The 24407-nt window shown below is 45.5% G+C and overlaps 1 protein-coding gene across 2 annotated transcripts in view; it reads right to left on the bottom strand.

Annotated features, from left to right (window-relative positions):
• Positions 1 to 1784: 1784 nt before the first annotated feature.
• Dsp (desmoplakin) overlaps positions 1785 to 24407 on the bottom strand; it is a 46635-nt gene continuing 24012 nt past the window's right edge. Inside the window, exons 8-24 of one of the 2 annotated variants that reach the window (XM_057787833.1) lie at positions 23665 to 23769; positions 22741 to 22836; positions 21406 to 21531; positions 20795 to 20947; positions 18559 to 18713; positions 17596 to 17722; positions 16623 to 16824; positions 15846 to 16072; positions 14555 to 14721; positions 14114 to 14252; positions 12977 to 13170; positions 12291 to 12453; positions 11656 to 11739; positions 10600 to 10707; positions 9897 to 9995; positions 6753 to 9047; positions 1785 to 5655 (exon numbers count right to left, since the gene is read on the bottom strand). In XM_057787833.1, the coding sequence (XP_057643816.1) occupies positions 2422 to 5655; positions 6753 to 9047; positions 9897 to 9995; positions 10600 to 10707; positions 11656 to 11739; positions 12291 to 12453; positions 12977 to 13170; positions 14114 to 14252; positions 14555 to 14721; positions 15846 to 16072; positions 16623 to 16824; positions 17596 to 17722; positions 18559 to 18713; positions 20795 to 20947; positions 21406 to 21531; positions 22741 to 22836; positions 23665 to 23769 (7674 nt within the window). In that variant the 3' untranslated portion in view covers positions 1785 to 2421. The remainder of the gene's footprint in view (positions 5656 to 6752; positions 9048 to 9896; positions 9996 to 10599; positions 10708 to 11655; positions 11740 to 12290; positions 12454 to 12976; positions 13171 to 14113; positions 14253 to 14554; positions 14722 to 15845; positions 16073 to 16622; positions 16825 to 17595; positions 17723 to 18558; positions 18714 to 20794; positions 20948 to 21405; positions 21532 to 22740; positions 22837 to 23664; positions 23770 to 24407) is intronic. The other variant, XM_057787834.1, reaches the window with a different exon arrangement.

The raw sequence follows: 24407 nt of genomic DNA, 5'->3' as shown, positions 1-24407 counted from the left end.
CGTCTCCCTGTCTTATTTTGATCCCCAGAACTGAATATCTCTCCTTATCAGATCCATGCTCCCCTCCCCACTTCCTTTACCACCAGGGGAAAAACTATGAGAGAAATTTTGGTTGCCAGTCATTTCCAAAGGCAACCACCTTTTAATTTTTAAAAATGGTCATTCAGTAAACTATGAGGAGAGTGTTGTGAGGAAAACATGGCACCAGTAGAAACGGAAGGGGGTCAGCAGTTTCAAGCAGATGTGGAGTTAGGGTTGAGCTCCGCCCAGAGCCGTTGCTTTTTTGTTTTGTTTTCATAGCCAAGTGGTAGATGTTGATCACAGACCCAGTAGCTATGCCCCCTTCCTTTCCCGGCTCTGCCCTCACCTTCTCTTTCAGAATGCAGGCTGCAGCTGACTAATCCCTGTTGTGGAGGCTAGGACACACAGATGAGGTAGGTAGGCAGCAAACCAACCCAGTCTGCTCCCACCCCCACAGCTGCATGGTAATCTCTCTCTCTCTCTCTCTCTCTCCCCCCCCCCCCAGTTTCTCCCCAGTTCTCCCTGTCCACGCTGTCCACAAGGGAATTTTTTGTTTTGTTTGTTTGGTTTTTTTTAGGTTTTTCAAGACAGGCTTCCTCTGTGTAACAGTCCTGGCTGTCCTGGAACTTGCTTTGTAGACCAGCTTGACCTCGAACTCATTGAGATCTTCCTGCCTCTGCCTCCTAAGAGCTGAGATTAAAGGCGTGTGGCACTACCGCCTGGCGAGGAAGATCTTTTCTAATCGTCCACTTTAAGCTCTCCTTCCTAACCCTGTCTCAACCCCAATAGTTTATCTCATTTTATTGATTTTCTTCTTCTGTATGTTTAGCATTTTATTTGCGGTTCAATATTTTATCTCTATGAAATTTGTTTGATTGTGCATATCCTGTTGGTGAACGGAAGTTATCCCACTGATTGTTTTAGGTGTTTCTTGTCCCCATCCAAACTGCAAAGGTCTTGCAGTCAGTAAATTCTATTGAATTCTTGCAGAACCTTGCCCAATACCAGACACAGTATGTGTTTGAAATGTTTTCCACAGGCTTGTCGTGGAACGGTTGGTCCCCAATTGGTAGAGCTACTTAGAGATGTTGGAAATTTTAGGGGGCAGAGCCTAGATAGAGGAAGTGGGTTACTGGGCGCAAGCCCCTCCCTTCCATCTCCCCGCCCCTTCCTGCACACCCTGAAGTACCCTCTATCATTTATCCTCTATGCCATAAAGTTCTGCTTCCCTATGCACCCAGAGGCAATGGAGCCAAGGATTATGGACCGAAACCATAAGGCAGAATAAATCAGTCCTTGTTCATAAGCTCATATTTCATTTTTCAGTTTAGAGTCAAGAGCTCTTCAGGGACCATCCTCATAGATTCAAGAACACATTTTTCCTTTTGAAGGATAAAATGCAACATTACTTATTTTGAGGCTCTCCAGAAAGAAATCTCAGCCATTTTATTTTTTCCCCAGTATTTATTTTGCTGGACATATTATCCAGCATAAACCAGAATAGAGCCTTGGTCCCTAGAAAGATTACTTCCATAAACTTCTTTTCAAAGAGCTAAATTGAAAGAACTAGATGCAGAAGGCCGTCTCTTCTTTAAAACAGTAAATACCAAACTAGTATTTTCAGGGGTTTTCTTATGACATTAGTTAGTAAATAATAGTTGAAACCTATTTTATGGCACATTAAAATCAGTCACTAAATGTCCTTGTATGTAGAAGGCCTAATTAAGTCAATACACAAAAATTTCCAAAGTCTGAAAGTTTATTGCCAGAACAGCAAACTTCATAAAGACACCTTTTTAAAGCACATAGAAAATGACAAGCCAAACAAACAGAAAACCTTGACTAACAAAAAAGCAAAGTTTGCTGCTGCTGTGGACATAGTCAAAGTAATACCAAACCGAACAAGTGCATGTATGAGGATTCAGGTAATACAATCTATGCTCTCAAACTAAAGGAAACTTGGGCCAGCATGCTTGGGGTGGGGAGCAAGCAGTCTTCTCCTCGTACAGAAAGATGACAGCTTAGGTGAGAAGCAACAAAATGAGGACTAAGGCACCAGCAGTCAGCTTCACTTCTATCTCCAAGTGTAGAAACTGGACCTTATAGGCCAAGAAAAGTTACAGAAAATTGATCAAAACACAGAAGAGAAGCAATAAATTCTAAATTCAATTTGTGTTATCCTTACAAGTGATTGCCACTGCACATTCGCTACAGGGAAGGACACTACATTAGCTGAGCCAAAAGCTGCAGAGCCCAATGAGCCTTTGCTACGGGAATTTTATTGCAGCTACCTTTTAAGCCTAGAACTTTCTACCGCTATACTGCAAGCACCAGGTTTTCTTTGTCATTTAAGATAAATTCGTACAAATGATTCTAAAGTATGACCACCATTTCTGACCACTAGTGCCCAATGGAGCTACTGCTAAATGAATAGGAGTAGGAGTAGGAGGAATTCCCGGTAGCGTCGAAGCTTCCTCTCCGAGACCCGCTGCGGGAACCAGAGCGGGAGCCTGAGCGAGATCCGGACCGCGAACCAGAGCGGGAACCTGGGGCAGACATGTTATAAGGGCTGGGCAAGCCCTTGGAGGACACCGAGGCAGCTTCCAGAAGGCGCAACCCAGTGATATCTTCCACCATGGAGCGATTCATGGCATCCTTGTAGGAGATTTTTAACTTGGTTTTGGGGCAGGTGAGGATTTTGGCATAGCTGCTGATGTCCTGCAACCTCTGAGCTGCACGGCCATCGATGAAACCTTTCCGAATGGCTTCTTCGGTGCTGATCCTCCCATGCACTTCCGGGTCGACAAGGCCTCCAGTGAGGAACTGGAACTCCAGGAAGCGCTGGCCTGCCTCATAGGGGAGCCATTTTTCTTTCACTGCCTCGGCTGCAGACATCTTCTTCTTTCCCTTAACACCTTCAAAGCCAATGAAGGCCTTCTGGGCAGGCTTCAGCCTGGTGGCCATATCTTGGTCGATGAGACCCTGGGAGACCGCATCTTGAAGAGACAGCTTCTGACCCGTGGTCGGGTGGATGATGCCGCCAGTGCAGGCCTGAGCCTCCAGAAGCCTCTGACCGGTGATGCTATCCACAATGCCCCTCTCTATACCTTCTGTAATAGAGATTTTCTCCAGGTTTTCTGTGTCAAAGATGGCTGCAATTGGGCTTGACTCCTCCAGGGGGTCAGACAGAGAGCTGCTTCTGATGGTTAAATTTCTAACACTGGACACGGTGGAGATCTTACTTACTGACTCATGGCGGGAGCTGCTAAAAACATCGTCGTTGACACCGCCGCTCAAGCCGCTGCTATTGCCAATGCCATTTTTCAAGGAGATCATATCAGCAAACTGCGTGAGGCTAAGGCTGCCGGATCGGTACTGATCGAAGAACTTCCTGTCAACGAGGCCTTTGTCAATAGCATCTTGAATGTCATACTGGCTGCCTGTCTTCCTGTCTACCAGGACCACCCTGGTGGAGCCATCTGATCCCGTGATGGTAATTTCTTCCCATTCACACTCCTGCTCACAGAGCTCTTTGAAGGTTTCGTAATCAATAAGGCCTTTCTTGTAGGCCTCCTGAACAGACATCTCCTTGTCAGTGTCTGGGTCAACGATGACCACTCGCCGCTTCCGGAGGGTGTTCTTTTGTGACGTCTGCACCTGCTTCTTCTTTTCTCTCAGAGGCAGAAGACAGAGCCCTGTCTCCTCATCTTTGATGCATCTTTCCTTCAGCTGCAGATAGGTGAGGTTTTCTTCAGTGTTTGGATCAAAAAAGCCTTTGGTATCATCACTTGGGTCTGAGAGGATCTCACTAAGCTCCTCATTAAAATATCCCCTCTTATATGCCATGTCGACCGGTAAACGGTGGCTCTCCTTGGGATCAATGATACCGCCAGTTGCGATCTGTGCTTCCAGTAGGCGGATGCCATGGCCCTTCTCGATGAGTTCTTTGTTCATCGCTTGGAACAAAGAGATGATGTTTCCGGTTTCAGGATCATTGTACCCCGTGACAGCTCGCTCTGCAGACAGCAGCTTCTCTTTGAACTCAATGCCCACCAGACCTCTTTTGTAGGCTTCCTCCACAGGTAACCGCAAATTGCTGACAGGATCCACTATAAAACCAGTAGCTGCCTGGGCTTCGAGCAACTCCAGAGCGGTACCGGGTCGAACTAAGCCAATCTTCATAGCCTCATATATGCCAAGCTTCTGCTTAGTGGTCTCATTATATATGCCCGCTATGCAGCTTGAACCCTGGAGGAAGTCCTTAATTCTCTCACCAACCTCGTCGTAAGAAATCTGACCCGATTCCAGTTCATTTACAGTGGATGGTCTCAATATGCCGGAATTAACTAGTTCAGTGACGGTCACCGGTTGTCTGATTCCCTGGAAGGACATGCTTCTCTTCTGTACTGACAGCAGCAGCAGACCCGTGTGGGGTTCGATTCTGCACCGTTCCCTCAGCTGCATGTAGCTGACCTTCTTCTTGGTGACTGGATCCACAAAGTTTTTCTGACTATCTCGGGGATCATTCAGGGAGCGATACAAATCTCTGTCAATCAGCCCACGGGCCAAGGCGACATCTTTTGGTAAAAAGACACTGTTGACGGGGTCTACTACACCCCCTGAAGCAAGCTGGGCTTCCAGCAGGCGCATTCCGGTTTCTCTGTCAATCAAATTCTTCTTGATGGCTTCTGAAACAGAGACTGTCTTGCCTGAAAACGGGTCATCAAAGCCAGTGATGGCTTTCTCCGCTGTGTAGATCTGCTGGCGGTCATCAAAGTCAATGAGATCGCGAGCTATGGCGTTGTCTACGGTGAGCTTCTCATTCCGATGGGGATCGATGATACCACCCGTGGCTGCCTGGGCCTCCAGAAGCATGACCGTGGATTCTGGGGTGATGAATTTCTTTCTCTTGGCCTCCACCAAAGAGTATTTTTCCTTGGGAGAAGCAGAAGCACCAGCGATGGCCCCTGCGCCCCGGAGGAAAGGTTGGATCTCGGAAGCCACCTCCTCCACTGACTTCTTCCCCTTCAACAGCTTGTCCAGCGTGGCCTTGTCGATCAGCTGGCACTCATAGAGCTGCATGGCCGTCACCTTCTTCCTCAGCCCATCAAACACCAACTTAGAGGAGTCCACAGTCCACTCATACTCTGTCTGGGTCTCCCGATGGGACCCATAAGGGCGCTGCCTGAGTTTGTCAATCTCCCTCTGGAGACGGCAGCGCTCAGTTTCCAGCTGGGACTGAGTCTCCCTGGTAGAATCCTCCAGCTTCCGCCTGCACCTCTCTTCAATCCTCTTGATCTCCGCTTGGAGCCTCTCGATCTCACTTCTGAGGCTGTTCTTCTCTCTCTCGCTCTTCTCTCTTTCTGACTCTATCTTCCTAATGGCCTCCTCCTTGCGGGAATACTGCGTTTTCCACTGGTTGAGGTCGTTCTGGATCTGCTGCTTCTCACTCTCCAAGCGTTGCTTCACCCTGCTTTCTGCCTCCAGCATTGCTTTGGCACGGTTCAGCTCGTCCTCCAGCCTCTGCAGCCTTGCCTTGTCTTGCTCCAGGACCTTAATTTTCACCAGCAGGCTCTCTCTCTCCTGAACCACTTGAGTGCACTGACTCTTTGACTCCTGAATCCTATTAGATGCCTAGAATTTAAAAAGAAAGAAATGGGAAAAAATATTGTTTAGACGCTAACATCTGATCATTGACGCTAACATCTGATCATTGTAATTTAACCTCTCTTCATATATATATAAAACATAGTCTCATTTTCCCTGTCTGTATTTTCCCTGCATATACTGTTAATTTGTTACCTTACACAGTTCTGGAAAAAAAATATGAAAATGTAGATTGCCACTTTGGTAAATGGCTTCATACTTACTGTTTTATTTTCCTTTTCCATAGACAGAACTAGAAGTTGTAGGCCTGCCTTACTTCTAACAGTAATTATAGTTTGAAAAGGGGGGGGCAGTAATTTTCTTCCAAGTTAGCATCCCTGCTGTACCTACATCTCACCTGGTATATTATACTGACACATTTAATAAAGCAATACAAATTTACAAATACACACACAACACCCCACCCCACACAAATATTGTCCATAGAGGTCAAATATATTAGAGGTTATTTTAAAATTAGAACCTGTTATAGGAAGAAAAGTCAAAAAGAAAGAAATGTTAGGCTCCTAACCAAAAGACAACAGGATAATGCATGCAGAAAAGTCATCTAAGCAAGGTGGAGATTTAAAATTGTGTAAGAATTAATAAAATTCACTGAGAAAAAAATTGAATTAAAGATGTACATACAGACCATGAAATAAGAACCACCTCCTATTTTAGTATGTTAAAATTTTGATGTTGAAAATTGAACGCAGGACCTTGTGCATGCCAAGTGCATGATCTCCCACTCAGTAAGAGCCCCGGCCAAGAGCTACCTTCTAGAAGGAGAGTGGGACATTCATGGGAATATCTTAGATGTTTTTCTCATGCTAAAGCTTTTGAAGTAGGGCCAAGCACAGGCTTCCAATGGACTGGCATTCAACACAGCGACAGATCAGTAGGGCACACAGCATTAGAATTATTTTAAAGCCATTGTATAGATCTAACAAGTAGTAAGTGTGTGAACAGGAAAAAGGAAAAAAATTAGATATTCTGAAGAAAATAGCAGCAAGAGAATAGGTCAGATTAGAGCTGGCGTCAGTATTTAAGAAGCAGTGAAGCTTTGATCAAATATTTGTGAATACCTCTAAAGCCTGCTTTTGGAATTTCTCAATTTCCTGTCTCAAATTTTCCCTCTCTCTCTGTAAATCATTAATGAGCCCCTGCAGTTCCAGGGTTCGGTTGTTGCTGATCTGCAGCTGGCTCCTTAGCTCCGAGATGGTTGCGTTTTTATCGCTGTCTGCTTCGCTTCGGCCTCTCCGCAGGTCATCGTACTCCAGCCTCAAGTTGCGCAGCTCCTCCTCCAGCATCAAGTGCTCCTTGGTCAGGTTCTCGGTGAGAGACTGTAACCTCTCAATCTCTATTTTACTCTCATTGAGGCTTCTGCTTTTGTCTTCTATGGCCTTCTGGAAATGCTCGTTCCTCAAGTGAGCCTGCTTGACATTCTCCTGTTCCTGCACCAACTGCCGCCTGAGGGCCTCCACATCCAAGGAGAGCCTCCTCAGCTCCTCCTGGGTTCTCTGCTTCTCCCTGAGGTGACCATCCAGCACATCCCTCTGCTGTCTGAGATCGTCCTCGCTCCTTTTCTTGACAATGGACGCCTGCTCCAGTTGCTGGGTCAGGCTGGTGATTTTAATGGCTTGCTCTTTCAAAGACCTCCTCATGCCTTCCAGCTCCTCCTCCAGCATCTTCCTCTTAGAGGAATCATCGGAGGCTGTTCTTTTCAGCCTGTTCAGCTCCTCTTCCACTTTCTGCTTCTGCAACTGCAGATCCTTCAGGGAGCTCTGGAACCTCGTGATGTCCTGATCCTTCACGGTCCTCTCCTGGGAAACCCTCTCATAGTCAATTCTCAGACGCGTCAGTTCCTGCTCCGTCACCTTCAGTTTGCTTATGGTCTCGGTTGCGCTGCTGTTGGCTTTCTGCAGATCATACTGCACTCTCTGTAACTTGGAATTTTCATCCTCCAGACATTTCCTCTCATTGGTCTCTTTTTCTACCAGTTGTTTGAGTCTTTCAATCTCCTTGTTTTTATCCTGGATGGTCTTGGCAGCATCATCTAGGGACTGCTTGTATCTCATGCTCTCTTCAGTTCGCATCTGTGTGACCTGTCGTAGCTCCATCTCCAGCTGCTGTTTCCTCTGAGACATCTCTGAGCCAGTGGCCTTTTGCTGCTGGACATTTTCTTCAACCCTCCTGAGATTCTCGGTGGTCTGGGCTAGTGTGTTCTTCAGCCTCTTGACCTCCTCCGACAAGCTCCTGTTTTCTCTGGTGAGATTGTCTATCTGAGCCCGGTAGCCACTGGTGTCCTCTTCCTTTTGCATCGTCAGCTGGTGGATGGTGGTCTTGGTGATGTTGATCTCCGTCTCAAACTGGTTTTTTAAGCTAATGATCTCCTCATCATAACTGTTTCTTACCTTACTCAGTTCATTTTCGTATTCCCAGCGGCGCTTGGCCTCATCCTGAAACTCGGCTTTGAGCCTTTCGATCTCTTTATTTTTGTCCTGAATTGTCTTAGCAGCCTCCTCCAGGGACTGCTTGTGCCTGGCATTGTCCTCCGAGCGCTGCTGGATGACCTGCTTCAGTTCGATCTCCAGGTGTTGTTTCTTTTGCATGATTTCGGAGCCACAGGCTTTCTGCTGAAGGGCGTTTTCCTCAGCCCGCCTCCGCTGCTCCGTGGCCTGCAAGATGCTGTCGTTGAGCCTAACAATCTCATCCTTGAGATCTCGGTTCTCCCGGGTGACTCTGTCAAGCTGGTTTCTGAGATTCTTGGAATCGTCTTCCTTCTGCATCGAGATCTCCTTGATGGTGGTCTTCGTAATGTTAATCTCTGTTTCATACTTGTTCCTCAAATTACTCATCTCCTCATTATAGTGGTTTCTTACCTTTGCCAGCTCATTTTCGTATTCTCTCTTCCGGGCGCCCTCCTCCTGCAGCAGAACCCTCAACCTCTCTATCTCGTACTCCTTCTCCTTGATGGCTTTCTCAGACTCCAGCTTCTGCCAGCCAAGGTTCTCCTTCTCACATTGCCTTGCCTTCTGCAACTGGTCATAGTCACTCTTCTGTTGGTCAAATCTGTCTTCCACGGTCTTTCTCCTGCGCTTCTCATCTTCGATCTCGTACGTCAGCCGGGTGATCTTCTCATTGAGCTCCTTGATTTGGCCGTAACACTTGTCTAGGTTTTGTTTGGCTGATTTTCCATCCAGCTCAGCTTGTCTCTTCAGTTCCTCCAGGCTCACAAGCTTTGCTTTGAACTGGGAACACTCTGCCTGGTATTTCTGCAGGTTCTGATCCAGGAACTTATTCTTATTGCAGTTTTCAGAGTTGGCATCTCGGGCCAGTCTTAGCTCCTCTTCCAAAACTTCAATCTTGGTGTTTTTCAGCTGTGGATATGAAATTAGAAATCATATTAAAAAGAAAGCACTTTGTACCACAAGGAAGAAACAGTACTTTTCTTCTTCGGACCGGTGTGTATTTTATTTACACACACACACACACACACACACAAAATGATATAAGACAAAAGTCACCAGAAAAAATTCAAAGACCTTCCATGCCTATTATAATCTTCCATCAGCTACTCATCTGATCTCAGGGAATGACATACCAACTTTGAACTCCAGTCTCCTCTGTTTTAAAATGAAGTAGTTTCCCCCACGATTAAAAGCTTATGATTAACTGTGCATGGTGGCACATCCTATAATCCTGCACTTCTGAGGCTGAGGCAGGAGGATTGTGACTTTGAGGCTAGCCTACTTTTTGCTTTTTGTCTCAGAAACAAAATCCAGAAGCTTATGACTTATCGTGTACCTTTTATTCAAAAGATACAGAGCAAATATCCATGTGGACTCAATTCCTCTCTCAAAATGGGAGAACAAATTGAATAATTACTTGATATTAAAGATTAAAAGCCACCTAGTCCACGGTGAGCTTCTCTAAAATTTTACATAAATAAAGCAAATTCCTCAGCTAAGCACTGAATGAAAGCATGGGTTTGGGCAAAGTACTGCAATCACAATTTGGCAAATAATACCTAAGTTAACTTGGAGCAGCTGCACAAGAGCACAGCACTGAGCCCAGACTCAAACTGTGTGATACCAATGTTTGGAGGAAAAGCAGCTTGACCAAACCATGTTATAATGAAGCAGAAATAATAAGGTTCTATGCTGTTTCTTTCTTTCTTTAAAAACAAACAAACAAAAACAAAACAAAACTCCAAGAAAATGAGTTACCTTCAGATCCTCCAAACTCTTCAGCATCTCACTTAAGAACCTATAGTAGTCTCCAGACCTTGTCAGCAGTTCTATGTACCGTGCATGAATATCTGCAGCCTTGGGGAAAAGAGATAAAAAATATATAGATATCTATGTATACTGCAGTTTTAAAAAGTTCTGTGCAAGGTGATTAATGGTTGTTTTCTTAAAATAATAAAACAGTGGCATTATAATATGAAGAGTGAATTCCCTTCGGTCAGTTGTGCTGGATCCAGGATCTAGAACTATAGCCACACCAAGGACCAGAGCGCTCTGTGTTTCATCCTCAGCGTTCCAGGCTTTCCCCCCAGCCCACAGCGGACATTCTCTGACATCTCTGGGGAAAGCGGTCATTTAGAAATATGCTATATAACTTCCACTTCTTAGGAGTCTACCTTATCCCAAATACAGCAAGTCAAGTCCAATATATACACAACACACGTGGACATCCGGGATCATTTCGTAAACTGTGTCATGTGTAGATGGCTCTCAGGAGAGGGAGCCTAGAACTGCTAATGAGCCTTGACTTTCAGTGGCTCCTCTATACCAGGGATGTATTCAGGCATGGTAGGGAAGCTGGGCAGGAATCAGGTAAAAGACAGGCAGGAGGGACAACAGACATGAAGAGATAAGCAACGACTTTTGATGGCAGACATTAAGGGATATGTAATGACTTATATACCTCTTGAAGAATCACCCCAGATGGGGACTGAACCATGGTCCTCTTGATAGGTATGTTCAGTAGAGTTTCCAGGCCGGAGGTGTATGATGCCAGCTGGAGTTCATAATCCTGCAGAATAAAAAGTTTAATAAAGGCATCTTTGTTTTGGTGGGTATTCAAACCCAGGATCTTGTGTGCCAGGCAAATACTACCACTAAGCTATACCCCGGTCCTTTGTCTTTGTTTTTGCTTTTGAGACCAAGTCTCACTCTGTTCCAGAATGGCCTGGAACTCACTGTTTTATTCAGGCTGGCTTGAATTCACAGCAATACTCCTGCCTCAGCTTCCTGAGTGCTAGGGTTGCATATGTAATCCATAACATCAAGCTCAAAAAAGTCTTAAGAGACCTAAAAAGGGTCACTAACAGTTTATAATTCCACAGATTTATAGCACAAATTATTTCTTAAAATTACCTACAAAGGCCATTGGCAACAATCAGTTAATATTGTTATTAAATGAAATGTTCATTTTTGCATAGAGCACCAGCCTAATGAATAAAGACTTGCCCTTTGCACAGGAATATTTCCAAAGTGCAGTGATTCAAGTAAATAAGACCCAAACTTTGTCAAAAGTGTGGGCCTTGAATGGTTGAGCTATCTCTCCAGCCTGAATTCAAGTAAATGAATAACAAACTTTCACAGGTTTTTCAGGTCAGAATATATACGACCACCTTTAAGAAGTTTTTAATCTTTAAAGCAAAAAACAAATGAATCAATTAATAATATTCTTGATGAATAACAACAACCTTTCAATTTTTGAAAGATTTACTTTGAGGTTATGCATGTGGAGGTCAGAGGACAACTTGTAAAAAGTCAGTTTTCTCCTAACACGCGAATTCTGGGGATCAAACTCAGGTTGCAGACGTGGTGGCAAGCACCTTTTTCTAAATGAGCCATCCTGCCAGCCAGCACCAACCACTCTTTCTTCGATTCTTTAGTAGTTTCATACATGAATACTGTGAATTTCAATTCTATACCCTCCCCCACTGTACCAGCATTCTTAATGAAACCAATATACCTTAATTGAGTTTGCACAAAGTTCAGCAATTTTACTGACTTCTTCTGATTTATCTCGTTTGCCGGATATCTCACCGTGCAGGTTCTATACAGAGAATGAGACACGTGCAGATGTTAAAGCAGACAAATGCAAGCGTTATTTCATTTTTACAGCAGTTATTTTTTCTTTCCGTTTATTGCTCTGGGGACTCACATTTAGTACTGGCTGGAGAGAACTTTTCTCCATTCAGAAAGGAGAAGAAAGCCCTGCGATCTATTACTTACAAGGGGATACTTTCAACCAGCACAACTTCACACGCCTATCATGTCTTTTTTACGTTTTCTTTTCTTTCGTGAGATAGATCAAGGGTGGCCTTGAACTCAGGGACCTCCTATTTCAATTCCCTAGCCCTGGCATTCATGACATCAGCTTAAACTCTAACGGTTCTTCACCATGACATGAAAACAACCTCCGTTGTTATTATTTTCCAGTTGTATTTCTTCCTAAACATCCCAGTGGCTTCTCCTCTGTGCACGCTTTAAACATTTACAAGGTAGATTCATAATATGAAATATTCATCATTTCAAACCAGGCACAAGAACAGTTTAAAACCAACTAGTCCCCACAGAGCGCTTGGGAAGGACACGTGTTTATACCTTCTGCTCATTCAGAAACCGCATGACCGTGTTGGAATCTCCAAACTTCATGGACTCTAAAGAGTCCTGGCGGCGCTTGGCATCATAGAGCCACTTGCAGAAGCTCTGGTAGTTATCGCGGTAATTCCTCAGTTGTTTGATCTGCTTCTCCAGGTCCCACAGTCTGGGGAAAATGGACAAAATGATTGAGACTCTCTTATCTGTCTTACCACCTCCCCTACAAAAACCTAAAAAATAGACCAAGTTCAACTCATGGAAAGTTAATACCATTTTTAAAAGACAGATGAGAAAAAAGAACTCAAGTGAATCCTAGTACTTAGGAGGCTAAGGCAGGAGGATCGCAAGTTCCAAACCAGCCTAAGCTACACAGCATAGCCCTATTTCAAAACCCCTAGGGCTCGGGAAGTAGGTCAGAGAAAGTGCACTTGTCTAGAAGGGGCAAGGCCATGGGTTCAATCCCTACACCAAAGACATAAACAGATAAGATGAGATAAACTAGGTGCACAGAACATGCCACAGTAGACATGAAGCGTGGAAGTGACTCACAAACATCTACATGCTGTATGAGAACCCTGTACTAAACCAGTGACAGAGAGCAGGCTGGCCAAGCAAAGGCTCTGCTTTTGGACAATGGTGGTTTCTAGAGGCAGCGAATGGGAAGGGCACGGGCAAGGATGCTGACACACCTGAAGTCTATCTGTTTGTCTATCTTCTGCCAGCGGTCCGTCAGCTGCATCACTTTCTCACTGAATTTGCCCAGGTCCAGGTCGTAGAGTGGATACTGCTGTGAGGACTGAGCGTGGATCTGCTGGGCCTTCTGCAGCTCTGTCTTCATGGTGGCCAGCAGAGACTTCTTCAAGTTCAAGTCGTTTTTTATTTTCTGCAAATTAAAGGGGGGAGAAGTTCATACAAATGAATCTCTTTCTCCATTGTATGTCACTGTTTATTTTGTTTACCTGTTTATCTATTTCTGGTACTGAGACAAATAGCATTCTACCACTCACCACAGAGCTGCATACTGGCTCATATCACTAACTGTAAAAGAGGAAGGCCTAGGGGTACAGCCTGGCATTGGAGCAGAAACTTCACAGCCACAAGGCTCTGGGCTTGATCCTCAATATCTCAAAGACAGTAATCCCTCTGCCTCTGTCTCTCAAGTACTGGGATTACAGGCATGAACAACCACATTTGACAGAGAGATCCCAAAGGGAAGAAGTCATTCTAACTCTGCACTCCCTCACCAATTCCCACTACAAACCCTCCTCCACACTTCCACTGACACAACAGAGCTCCCTGTCAGTGACCGACATCAGAAACTTGTGGCCAACGAAAGCAAGAAAGTTTCAAACCCCATAGTCCTAGGTGCACATATGGATAAAGCATGGGCTGTGGGTGCGTCAGGTGTGGCACACCTGCAGTCCCAGTGCCGGGAGGAAGAGGCAAGAGGATCGGGAGTTCTAGGCCACCCTCCGCTACGCACACTGGTGCTTTTGAGACCAGTGTGACATACATGGGATGATTTCTTTAAAAAGGAACAAAAGGTGTGGATTTCAGCCTGTAGTAATATGTCATCACCAACTCACCAATTCTATCAAACAGACCACACAAATACATGACGCTGACCCAGAAGGAACCAGACCCAGGGTACATGGGCTCTATCCTGTTCGTTGTCCTGTAAACCTATAATTATTCTAAAAAGAAAACATTTTCAAAAAGTGAACTAAAATAAAACACTCATGAAAATAGAGTGAGGTTTTGCTGCCGAGGGCCAAGTCCCCGTCACTTCCTGGAGGTCAGGCTACAGCTGCGACCCCTTGCGTCACCTTCAGTCCACAGCGGTAAGCCTCCACTTTATCCAGGTCCAGACAGACAGTTTCCTCCTCCGTCAGCCTCGCTTCGTAGACCTTCAGCATGTCTTCTGTTTGCAGGACAGCCTGGAGAAGAGCTCTCACGGAGCACAGGCTGGAAAGAGCAAGAGAGGTGAATAAAGTTCCCAGTGACATCATCAGAGGGTGACTATCAGCTCTCATCACTGTCCAGGAAACAGGATGATGCTAACGCATCGGGGAGTCTGTAAGGCACAAGTTCCAAAAAGCGCCAAGCACATACAACAAAGGAAGTCAGGCAAGAATGAAGCCTGACGGGGCTAGGTTGGGGATGTGGCTCATTGAGAGAGTAGTCACACCGGATCCTATCCCACTCCCACCCACACCAGGGAAGGCAGAAGCAAACTTGAATTCTTGAGGGATATTGGCCGTGCTCACCTGTTTAAGTAGCCATCTGTGACACCGTTGATATTTTCCAGCTTCTGGAACAGTCCGAATATCTCGTTCTGCAAATAGCAGTATTTTTCAGACCCTCGGAAGTTGGCGAGCATGTCTTTCAGCTGATTGAGAACCTCAGCGATGGCTTGTGAGTCATTCTGTACACTCTGTCGGAAAAGAAGGGAAGCGCATCTCACTAGCTGTGCGATTGTTTTAAACTCATTTTCGTCATGCGCCTTTAAGGTCTGCAGCATGCTGTTCTGCTCTGCATATGAATATGCATATGTATGCATATGTGTACCATATATATATGATAATAAGCATATATGCAAGTAACGTGTGAGGTGCCTGACAGGTAAGAGCACCCAAAGTCTAATCCCTCAGAAACATTCAATGAGTATGTTATCACCCACAGTCCCCAACTGCATGCCAGATCTCGGACTTACCTTACTGCAAGTGTGCAGCCTCAGACCTACATCTCCTCACTCCCTCCATGGCCCCAACCCTGGTCATCGCTATCCATTGTTTCTCTGTTTGACTCCTTTTTAAACTGCACATGTACGTGAGATCACAAACTGTTTGTCTTTCTGCACTTGGTCCATAACACTCAGCATAGCATCCCCCAGGGCCACACAATTCTCAGTTTTTCTTTCTTCTTTAAAACTGAGATTTTAAAACTAATATTCCATGTTGGATTGGAGAAATGGCTCAGGGGTTAGGAGCCTGCACGGCTCTTGCAGAAGACCTGAGTTAACTGTCTACAACTTCAGCTCTAGAGGATCTGATATCCTTTTCTGTGGGTACCCGTACTCATGTGCCCATGCCTCTCTGACCTTGCCATAATTTAGAATAAATACATATTCCATAATGTAGCAATACCATAAATTTAGCAACCTGAATACACACACACACACTGCACTATAATTGTGTGATTGTTTGGGGGGTGGGGGGAACTGGGTTTCTCTGTGTAGCCCTGGCTGTCCTAGAACTCACTTTGTAGATCAGGCTGGCCTTGAACTCACAGAGATCCGCCTGCCTCTGCCTCCTGAGTTCTGGGATTAAAAGTGTGTGCCACCTGCCTCTGTTTCCCGAGTGCTAGGATTAAAGGCATGCGCCACCACCACCCAGCAGTAATTCTAAAAGTTAGCTTTTAATCTTAAAAAACGTGTCTAGTGTAGTAATGGAAAATAAATACACTTGCCTGTAAACATGTAAACCATGGGGTTTTCCCTCATTTACAGATAAACATGAGGCCCCGTGGACTCAGGAGATTAACGTGAACAGATCCTACCTTGAGCTCGTTGATTTTCACTGTGATGTGATGTGTGGAGGCTTGGTCTGTGAGCAGGAGATTTTTAAGTGTCATCCTGCCCTCGCAATGCTCCATCTGCCTGCGGATCTTCTGCAGCTCCATCAGCAGCCATGTCTCCTGCTTGTCGTTCTCTCTGTTGGTTTCAATTACTTTATTGTGGTTGACATCTTGGCAGGAGCCCACATGGGTGATTTCTGTCTTGGTGACTGTAAAAACAGATTAGGACCATAAATACACCTGCCCAGCTGGCAAGGTGCTAGGCACCTCAGCTGTATAAAAATATACTACTCCCCGTGACTTAATTCTAGAACTCTGGCATACAAAGTATTTTCTATATCTGCTATGTAAAAGATAAGGCTTATTGTCCCCCGGTATTGACTATTAGATTATGAGGGTACCACACGCAGCAAGGATGAATGCCTATCTCCTGGGTGTTGGTTAAGTTACAGCACTGATTAGTCCTCAACAGAATCAATTATTCTAAAGTCACTCCAGGAATTCAGTCCTTTCTGCACATTACTGTTCCCCTTCTACTTCTCTGTTGAATTATGACAGAGCCACGGAACACTTCCCAGGCTCTATACTGTCCCCCAGCCTTCAGAGTAACGAACTAACAAACTTCTTTTCTTACAAACCATCCAACTTCAGGTGTTTTGTTCTATCAACACAGAGCATCCTAAGCATCTTTCAGAGGAACAGCTCGACACAACACCACCTATGTGACTGATAGAAAGAGAAAAGGCGGTTCAGGCTGACCTGTCTGGTGCTGGGGATGGCCAGGAAGCTGAATGACCAGGGTCTGATAATGCTTCTGGGCATCAGTGAACTGAGACTGCATCCTCCGCTTGTCATCGTCCCCAAACATCTCCGAGCCTTGGCTGTTTTTGATGAAATCTTGGTAATGGAGCTCGAGGTCTTCAATGGTCTTCATGTAATCCTCCTGTCTCATGGTTTTCAGCTGGAGGTGAATAAGGCACGGTGAGTTGAGAAGGTATGAATGTTCTCATATCCCCATGCAAGAAGAGGGCAAGACAGAGGGGGCAAGGCAGCACTCATCACAGGCCAACTAGGATGGAAAAGGGTTTGGGGCTTCATCCCTGTTGCTAAGGGGCACAGCAGTAGCTTGCCAGTGGCTTTCCCTTCACAGGATATTTTTCTTCAAACAAAATATTGTGCAGAAGCTCAAATAAAGCTCAATGAAGCACCGCCTATCCATGAAGAGAAAGGGGCTCCGGGGCCCTAAAGCGTCCTAGCCTGTTCCTTTCTCACTTATCATTTCACTAAGGGACTCCTCGACCCAGTGCTCTGCCAACCATACCTTAAGGACCTCTGCCTTAGAGGAATGCTTTTGGAGATCTTCCAAGAATCACCCTGACTTCCCCCTCTGCAATGTTTCCGTAGGTAGGTATTATTGCTGGGTCCTAATGGACCTCATACACACCATAGGGAGCTAGGGACCCACACTGTCTTTTTCCATAGGTATTTGTGACTTTATATAACCAGTCCATATGCCAATTCCTTCTTATTTTGGGGTACTAGCAGAAGCACTCAAGGCTTCACACATGCTAAGCAAGCTTTCTACCCCTGAGCCCCACCCCATTCTGTATGGTACTGAACAGACCAGTCCTGTGGAAGACCAAGAGGCCTCCTGTGGTGAGACACAAAATCCTCATTTGTCCAATGAATCGCCAAGCAGCGAGGGACCCTCTAGGCAGCCCTGGGGACATACCTTGGCAATAGTCATAGCCCTGATCTTCTCAATGTCAATCATGCAGTAGTGCCAAGACACCAGGCTCTTCATGTTGATGTACAGCTGGTTCCACAGAGCCAGGATGGCTTCATAGTACTGCTCGATCCTGGAAGGCAGAAAAGGAAAACACTCCAGCCCAAACTGCCCAGAAGTAAATTCTCGACTTTATCTATAGTCTGTATATGACTATATGGATCATTTAAATCATTCTGTTGAGACAGGCTATCTCATTTTTTTTTTTTTTTTTTTTTTTTTGGTTTTTTTTCGAGACAGGGTTTCTCTGTGGTTTTGGAGCCTGTCCTGGAACTAGCTCTTGTAGACCAGGCTGGTCTCGAACTCACAGAGATCCGCCTGCCTCTGCCTCCCGAGTGCTGGGATTAAAGGCGTACGCCACCACCGCCCGGCGGCTATCTCGTTTTTTGGTTGTATTGACTGCTAGCAGTGTTTTGATTGGTAAGTGGCTCAAAGGCTGACCACCCCTGAACTTGACAGGAGAAGGATGGATGGCATTACCCAGCACTCCCCACTGTGTAAGGCTCAAGATTTCCCAGCTAAAACATTTGAAAGAATCTGCTGCGGACAATCTATAAAATGCAATGTTCCACCTGCTGGTGAACAAATCCTGACCTGAGGAGCGTAACTACACACGAAACAGCTGATTTGCTAGAAAAGGGAGGAACTTGAAAACAGCAGCTTCAAAGGGTGTGGCAAGTGTCACTCATGCTTGTTCGGGCTCTCCTAAATGGTCAGACGTTCTCTTAGATCCATAATAAAACCCTCAACATAACTTGCAAGACACAGTAAAGGCGACTCCATTAAGTTCCCTTTCTGGGGTACGACGACAGTAAGCAGGCGCGGCTTTAAGCATCTCGTTCGGGCACAAGCACCCCCTCCCCGCCCCCACCGTTCGGTGCCACAGCTGCTAGGGACTTCAGAACTTACTTGCAAGAAAGGTCCACGGCCAGTGGGTTTGGAGGAGGGATGATCAGGCCCACGGAAGGAACAAGCATGTCGACGCCTCCGGGCCCGGTCACGTACCACTTGCTGCGTTCATTGTTGTCCTTCAGAATGCATTCGTCCCCTTTGTGGACGATTTTCTGCCAGGCAAAGAAACAGGGATGAAAAGGAAGCCACGGATACCACGGATACTCCCACGCTTGCTTTCTGCCATCGTGATCCTCCCCAGCAGAATCTGTGTAATAATAGATGTAAGCCGAAGGGGCCTCTAAAAAGTTAGCTACATCCTAAGTGAGTTAGAGAAAGAAGCTCTTCAAAGATCATCCAGGAATGTGAGAAAACCTCTTCCACAAGGCAAACCCTCATCATATCTTCTTCTTGTTTTGAATCCATGCTTTTTATGTTAGACTTTAATATCAGGGGGTGGTCACTCATCTCACTCACTTGCCCTTAAATTTTAAAAATAAAAACACCCTGGCATTAGTCTGTTAAAGAATCAACCTTCTAAATGAACGTCTGCCGGGCCTGGTGGCTCAGGCCTGCAGCCCCATCTACTCATGAGGCAGAGGCAGGAGGGGTACAAATTCAAAGACTGTCTGAGATATGAGCGAGATTAAGGATAGCCTGGTCCATTTAACAAGATCATGTCTCAAAATAGTAGGTACAAAAAGACCTGAACATATGTGACTTCCTCCATGTGTGGGGCCCTAGGCTTAATGGGTCAATACAATAATAAATAAATAAATAAATAAATAAATAAATTCAATTAACTAATTCCAGCCTTTTTTTTTTTTTTTTTTTTAAGGCAGGATCTCACCGTGTGGCCTGCACTGGCTGAAACCCATTATGCAGACCAGGATGACCCTGAATACAGAGAGCCTCCTGTTTCTGTCTCCAGCATGCCGGGATTAAAGGCTTGCAGCCCCACACCTGGCCCTATATGACTTCTTAAAATAAGGGCTAGAGGTACAGTTCAATGGGTAACAAAGTGTTTGCTTAACTCTGAGCATATCTCTGAGCACCACAGAAGAGAAAAAACAAAACAAATAAGCAAAAAAAACCAACCTACATATTAAGCCAACTATATAAACTGGTAAAACATAAGAAATTGTATTTTTTTTTCACCTCATATTTCATCTGATCTTCCTTTTTCTCCTTTCCTTTCCTTTTTTTTTTTTTTTTTTTTTTTTTGTGTGTGTGGGGGGGGGGGTGGGGAGGGTATTGCTTGAAACAAGGTCTCTCTCTGTACCCTGGTCTGGTTTCCAATCTGAGGGAATTCTGTTCCAGCCTCCCAAATGCTGGGGTGACAGGTGTGTGCCACCATGACCTTCTTACTTCTTTCTCACTACACAAGTTCTTGAACATTCCACAGGGAAGACCAGACTCCTGTTTAATAAAGCTCACCTAACCAGGTAATCATATCTCATTTCTTAGACCCTTCCTATTCTTATTGTAAGAAAGCAGAATGGTGGGAGTCACACAGACAAGAACAGAGACTAGCCCCTTTCTCTGTTAGCCTGTGCTTCTCACGGAGCCTACAAGACTGGCGTGGTCGAAAACTTGCAGGAGCAATGATAGCGTCACTTCCCACTTCCATTTATCTTGTCTGAAACTTAAAGATGGGGGCGATCATAAACAAGTAAGCTCTAGGTATCTCCAGAAGGAAGTAGTCAACCTTAGAAAGATTCTAAACCTTCGCAACAACCATCGTGCAGGTGAAGGGTGGGGCTCAGAGGTATGATACACACTCCACATAGCATGAAGCTTTGCCTTACTTCCCCATCACCCAAAGAAAGCAGCTACTGTCCCGATTCCTGACAGTCCCCAGAGATTCAGCTAAGCTGCTGCATTTGTTCAACAGGAGATTGCTTTATTTAGAAAAGACATGACCATGGTGCCTATTAAAACCAAGATTAGTTTTGCTCTCTTGATTGACAAAAGCTCAGGTAAAGAAAGGGAAAGCTGGGGGCTGGAGAGATGGCTCAGAGGTTAAGAGCATTGCTTGCTCTTCCAAAGGTCCTGAGTTCAATTCCCAGCAACCACATGGTGGCTCACAACCATCTGTAATGGGGTCTGGTGCCTTCTCTGGCCTGCAGGCATACACACAGACAGAATATTGTATACATAATAAATAAATAAATAAATAAATAAATATTTTAAAAAAAAAAAAGAAAGAAAGAAAGGGAAGGCTTTGCTATGCTTCTGAACACAAAGTACACACCTGGTCTTGTTTGTAGTCGCAGAGAGCCCTGAGGATAATGGGCTTGTTGCTCCTGTAGTCTGGGTTCCGAGGTTTCAGCTGCACAATCTTCTTAGACTTGTTTACCAAATTCTGCACCTGACGCTTGTATTCCAGAATCTTCTCCCGTTCTTTCTGCAATTGCAATGACAATCTGCCTTAAACACAGGTGCTCTGTGAGGTTTAGAGACCTCTTGGGGAAGCTGCCATGACATCAAAGTTAAATGTGGTTATAGTTCCACTCGTGATGAGCCACAAATCCGTCACAAGGGAAGATAGCCTATAGGAAGCCTGTTGAATTAGCTGGGAAGGAAAGACATCTCTGTGAAAGGGCCAATGTAGATAAAAGGAGAAGCATGCATTCCTGAGGAACTGTCATGGCATTCTTTCCACTTTAGTTTTCAGTCCATTACTGAGCTTCTGAAGCAAAGGCCCTTCCCTACCAAAGCTGAACACACAGCTGCCACCGAGAGATGCAGAAATCAGGGTATAGGCTCTGGGTGTGTGCTGTACTCCATCACAGCCTGCCCTGGGTCTGGGGTGCACCGACTCCCCTGGGGGCGGCTGCTGAGGGTCTGGGTGTGGCACGGTACCTCCAACTCTTTGATCTGCTCCAGCAGGTGCTGCAGGGGCATGTTCTTGTCGCAGGGGTACTTCTTCCTGATGGAGTCCTGCAGGCCCTTCAGGTAGGCTTCGGTTGACTGAGCCTCTTCAAAAAACTGTTAGAGATGGCAACAACCCCAGTCAATGAAAAGGCACTCAATGGCAGTGTTCAGATCTTGAATGTCACCCAAAGGCGTTTGGGTTAAAGGCACGGTTCCCAGAGTGGCACTTCATGGGGTGAAATCTTTGGCTCATTGGGGTCCCTCAGAGAGAAACATGGGACTCCAGTCTCCTCTTCTTCCTCCCCCTACTCTGGCTGTTTTGTTCTATCCTGCACTCCCCACTGTGATGCCTGAGCTCTTCACCGACTAGTGAATCATGGGCCACAGACTGGGCCTTCTAAAACTGTTGCCCAAATACACGTTTTCTCTAAGTTAATTATCCTGGGCATTTTGCTAACACTAGGGGAAAGTTAACCAACACAATCACTGAGTAGTTCTGTTTCAAGAACCACAATCCCCACTCCAAGCCTCTGCTATGTGGTTGAAGGAAAAGATCACAGGCTTGGTAGCAGGGCTGAGTGACAGTATTACAGATCTGTGTTCCTCTAGGCCAAGGACAGTACCTTCAAGAGTGCTCTCTTGCTTCAAAAACATACTCAGAGGAGAAGGTAGTGATGGCATTGCACTGCATATGACCCCATTATTCCTACACATATCTGTGTAGCATGTGTGCTTATTAATACCTCATCCATACAATGCATGCATGTGCCATATTACTTTAGACTAGGGAAAGTTCCCTGGAGATCGTGGGTCTGATCTCCCCATTTCGTACAAGAGAAACAGAAGCCTAAAGCTGTGATGTGTTCGAAGATTACACAAATACGCAGTAGAAGGGCTGGAACCAGACTCCACCATAGCCATCAACACTTTGTCTCACAGTCCCATGGCCACTCTACAATATCAGCCAGGGCTAGCAAGGTGGCTCAGGGGGTAAAGATGCCTGTCACCAGGTCTCAGGAGCACCCACACAGTGGAAGAAGAGGGCCAACTCAAACAGGTGGTTCTCTGACCCCCATGTGCCCATGGTGGCATGCAACCACCACACACACACACGCACACACACATGCACGCACGCACACAGACACACACACACGGACGTGCACATATACACAGACACACACGTGCACACACAGACACACACAGACACACGCAGGCATGCACACACACAGACACACACACACAGACACACACACAGACGTGCACACACAGACACACACACACACAAACGAATGTAGATTTTTTTTTAAAGTTATGCCTAAGAACCTGAAAGTAGGCAGCATTTTCTTTGAGATGGACATCGATGCACTTGGTAATCTGCAGAATCCAGCTCCACTGCGTCTGAAGCGTGTCCATGTACGCCTGAAACAAGAAAGCGTCAAGCCATCAGCCATCCCACACGCCTACTCAGAGGCACAGAGGGCTGCCTCCTGCACAGACCCGTGAGCCAGATGGAACAGATACCTCTTTAGGCCACCCCAAGTCAAGCAAACTTTCACCAATGGCTGGAGACAGACTATCCCACTGGAGTGCTCTTGGTGCAATCCGTTTTTACAAACAGCTACGATCAAAGGGCTAACAGCCAAAATAGGTCTTGCCCAAATGGAGCAGCTACTGACCAACCAGAACAGACACTGGGGACAGCGCTGGAGTGGGATTCCCGCTGGCACACCAAGCCTGTTCTTAGACGGGCACTCGATCATGGGGAAGTGGGATGCATTCAGGTGGAAGGCTTTAGAGACTTCAGGTAGTAACTTTTACCAGCTCACATCGGCCTTTCAGTTTAACGATATGGCCAATAGCAGCACTACCACCTACATCAGCCTTGAGTCAAGTTCGCAGACAGCAGTCTCCAGCAAAAGCCAGCAAATACTGCCCGAGGGCTACATCTGGCCCACTGCTTTTAGGTATAAATAAAGCTTTATTGGAACATGGCCATAGTTATTCATTTACACACTGCCCATAACTGCTTTTGTGACATAAGAACAGAGTTAAATAATTGTGACAGAGATCATCTGGTAAAGTATAAAATATTTCAAGGGAGAAAAAAAAACCTAGCCTAGGGTGCTGATCCCAAAATATAAGATAAAGTTGGCACAGCTTCAGAATGGAGAAGCATCATTCACCCACAAAGATGTATTTTATGAAAAGTTTTTTCCCTAGTGGAAATGTAAATCCCATGAAGCCTACCTCAATTTTGTCTGAAGCTGGATGCTGATTGAGGACAAGCTGGTCACTTTCTTGTTTAAGCTTATTTAGTTCCTTTTCCTTGACTTCCAGTTGACTCATGCGGATCTATGAGCGGAAAGACCAAACCCTTTACAGTTAGGCTTCTGCTACACTGCACTATGTAGAGGTGGTGGAACATGCCGAAGTGTATTTTGGGAATGAGTGATGCTAAGGACTCACATTGTCCTCAAGAATGACAGCATTTAGGTTAGAAAGGGTTTCTGGCATGGCCTGACTAAGACCACTCAGGGAATTAACAACATGGCCACTAATACACATTGAGCAACCCTAACTCCAGATGCTTGGGACCACAGGTGTTTCAGATTTGGGATTTGCTATTGTGGAATATTTACATATACACTGGAGATAGGACCCAAGTCTAAAGACAAACTTCATTAATGTTTTCTACCCACATAGCCTGAAGGTAATTTTATACAATATTTTGGGGGCCCCCAGATTTTGATTGCCACCTCTCACCTGAAGTCAGGCGTGGAATATTCTACTTATAGTATCATGGTGGCGCTCAAAACGTTTTGTAGAGAGTCTTCTGGATTTCAGATTTTCAAATTACAGGTGCTCAACACATTCCGATTCCTAACTCCAGGGTTTGATCCACTCTTCTACAGTGCCCCCCACTCTAGGGTTTCCAGATGGACTAACTTCCACGCTACCTATGAGTCCACGCTACCTGCTTCGGGGATACT

The sequence above is a fragment of the Chionomys nivalis genome, chromosome 13 (genome assembly GCF_950005125.1).
Source record: "Chionomys nivalis chromosome 13, mChiNiv1.1, whole genome shotgun sequence".
NCBI lineage: Eukaryota > Metazoa > Chordata > Mammalia > Rodentia > Cricetidae > Chionomys > Chionomys nivalis.
This window is presented reverse-complemented; position numbering and strand designations above follow the sequence as displayed.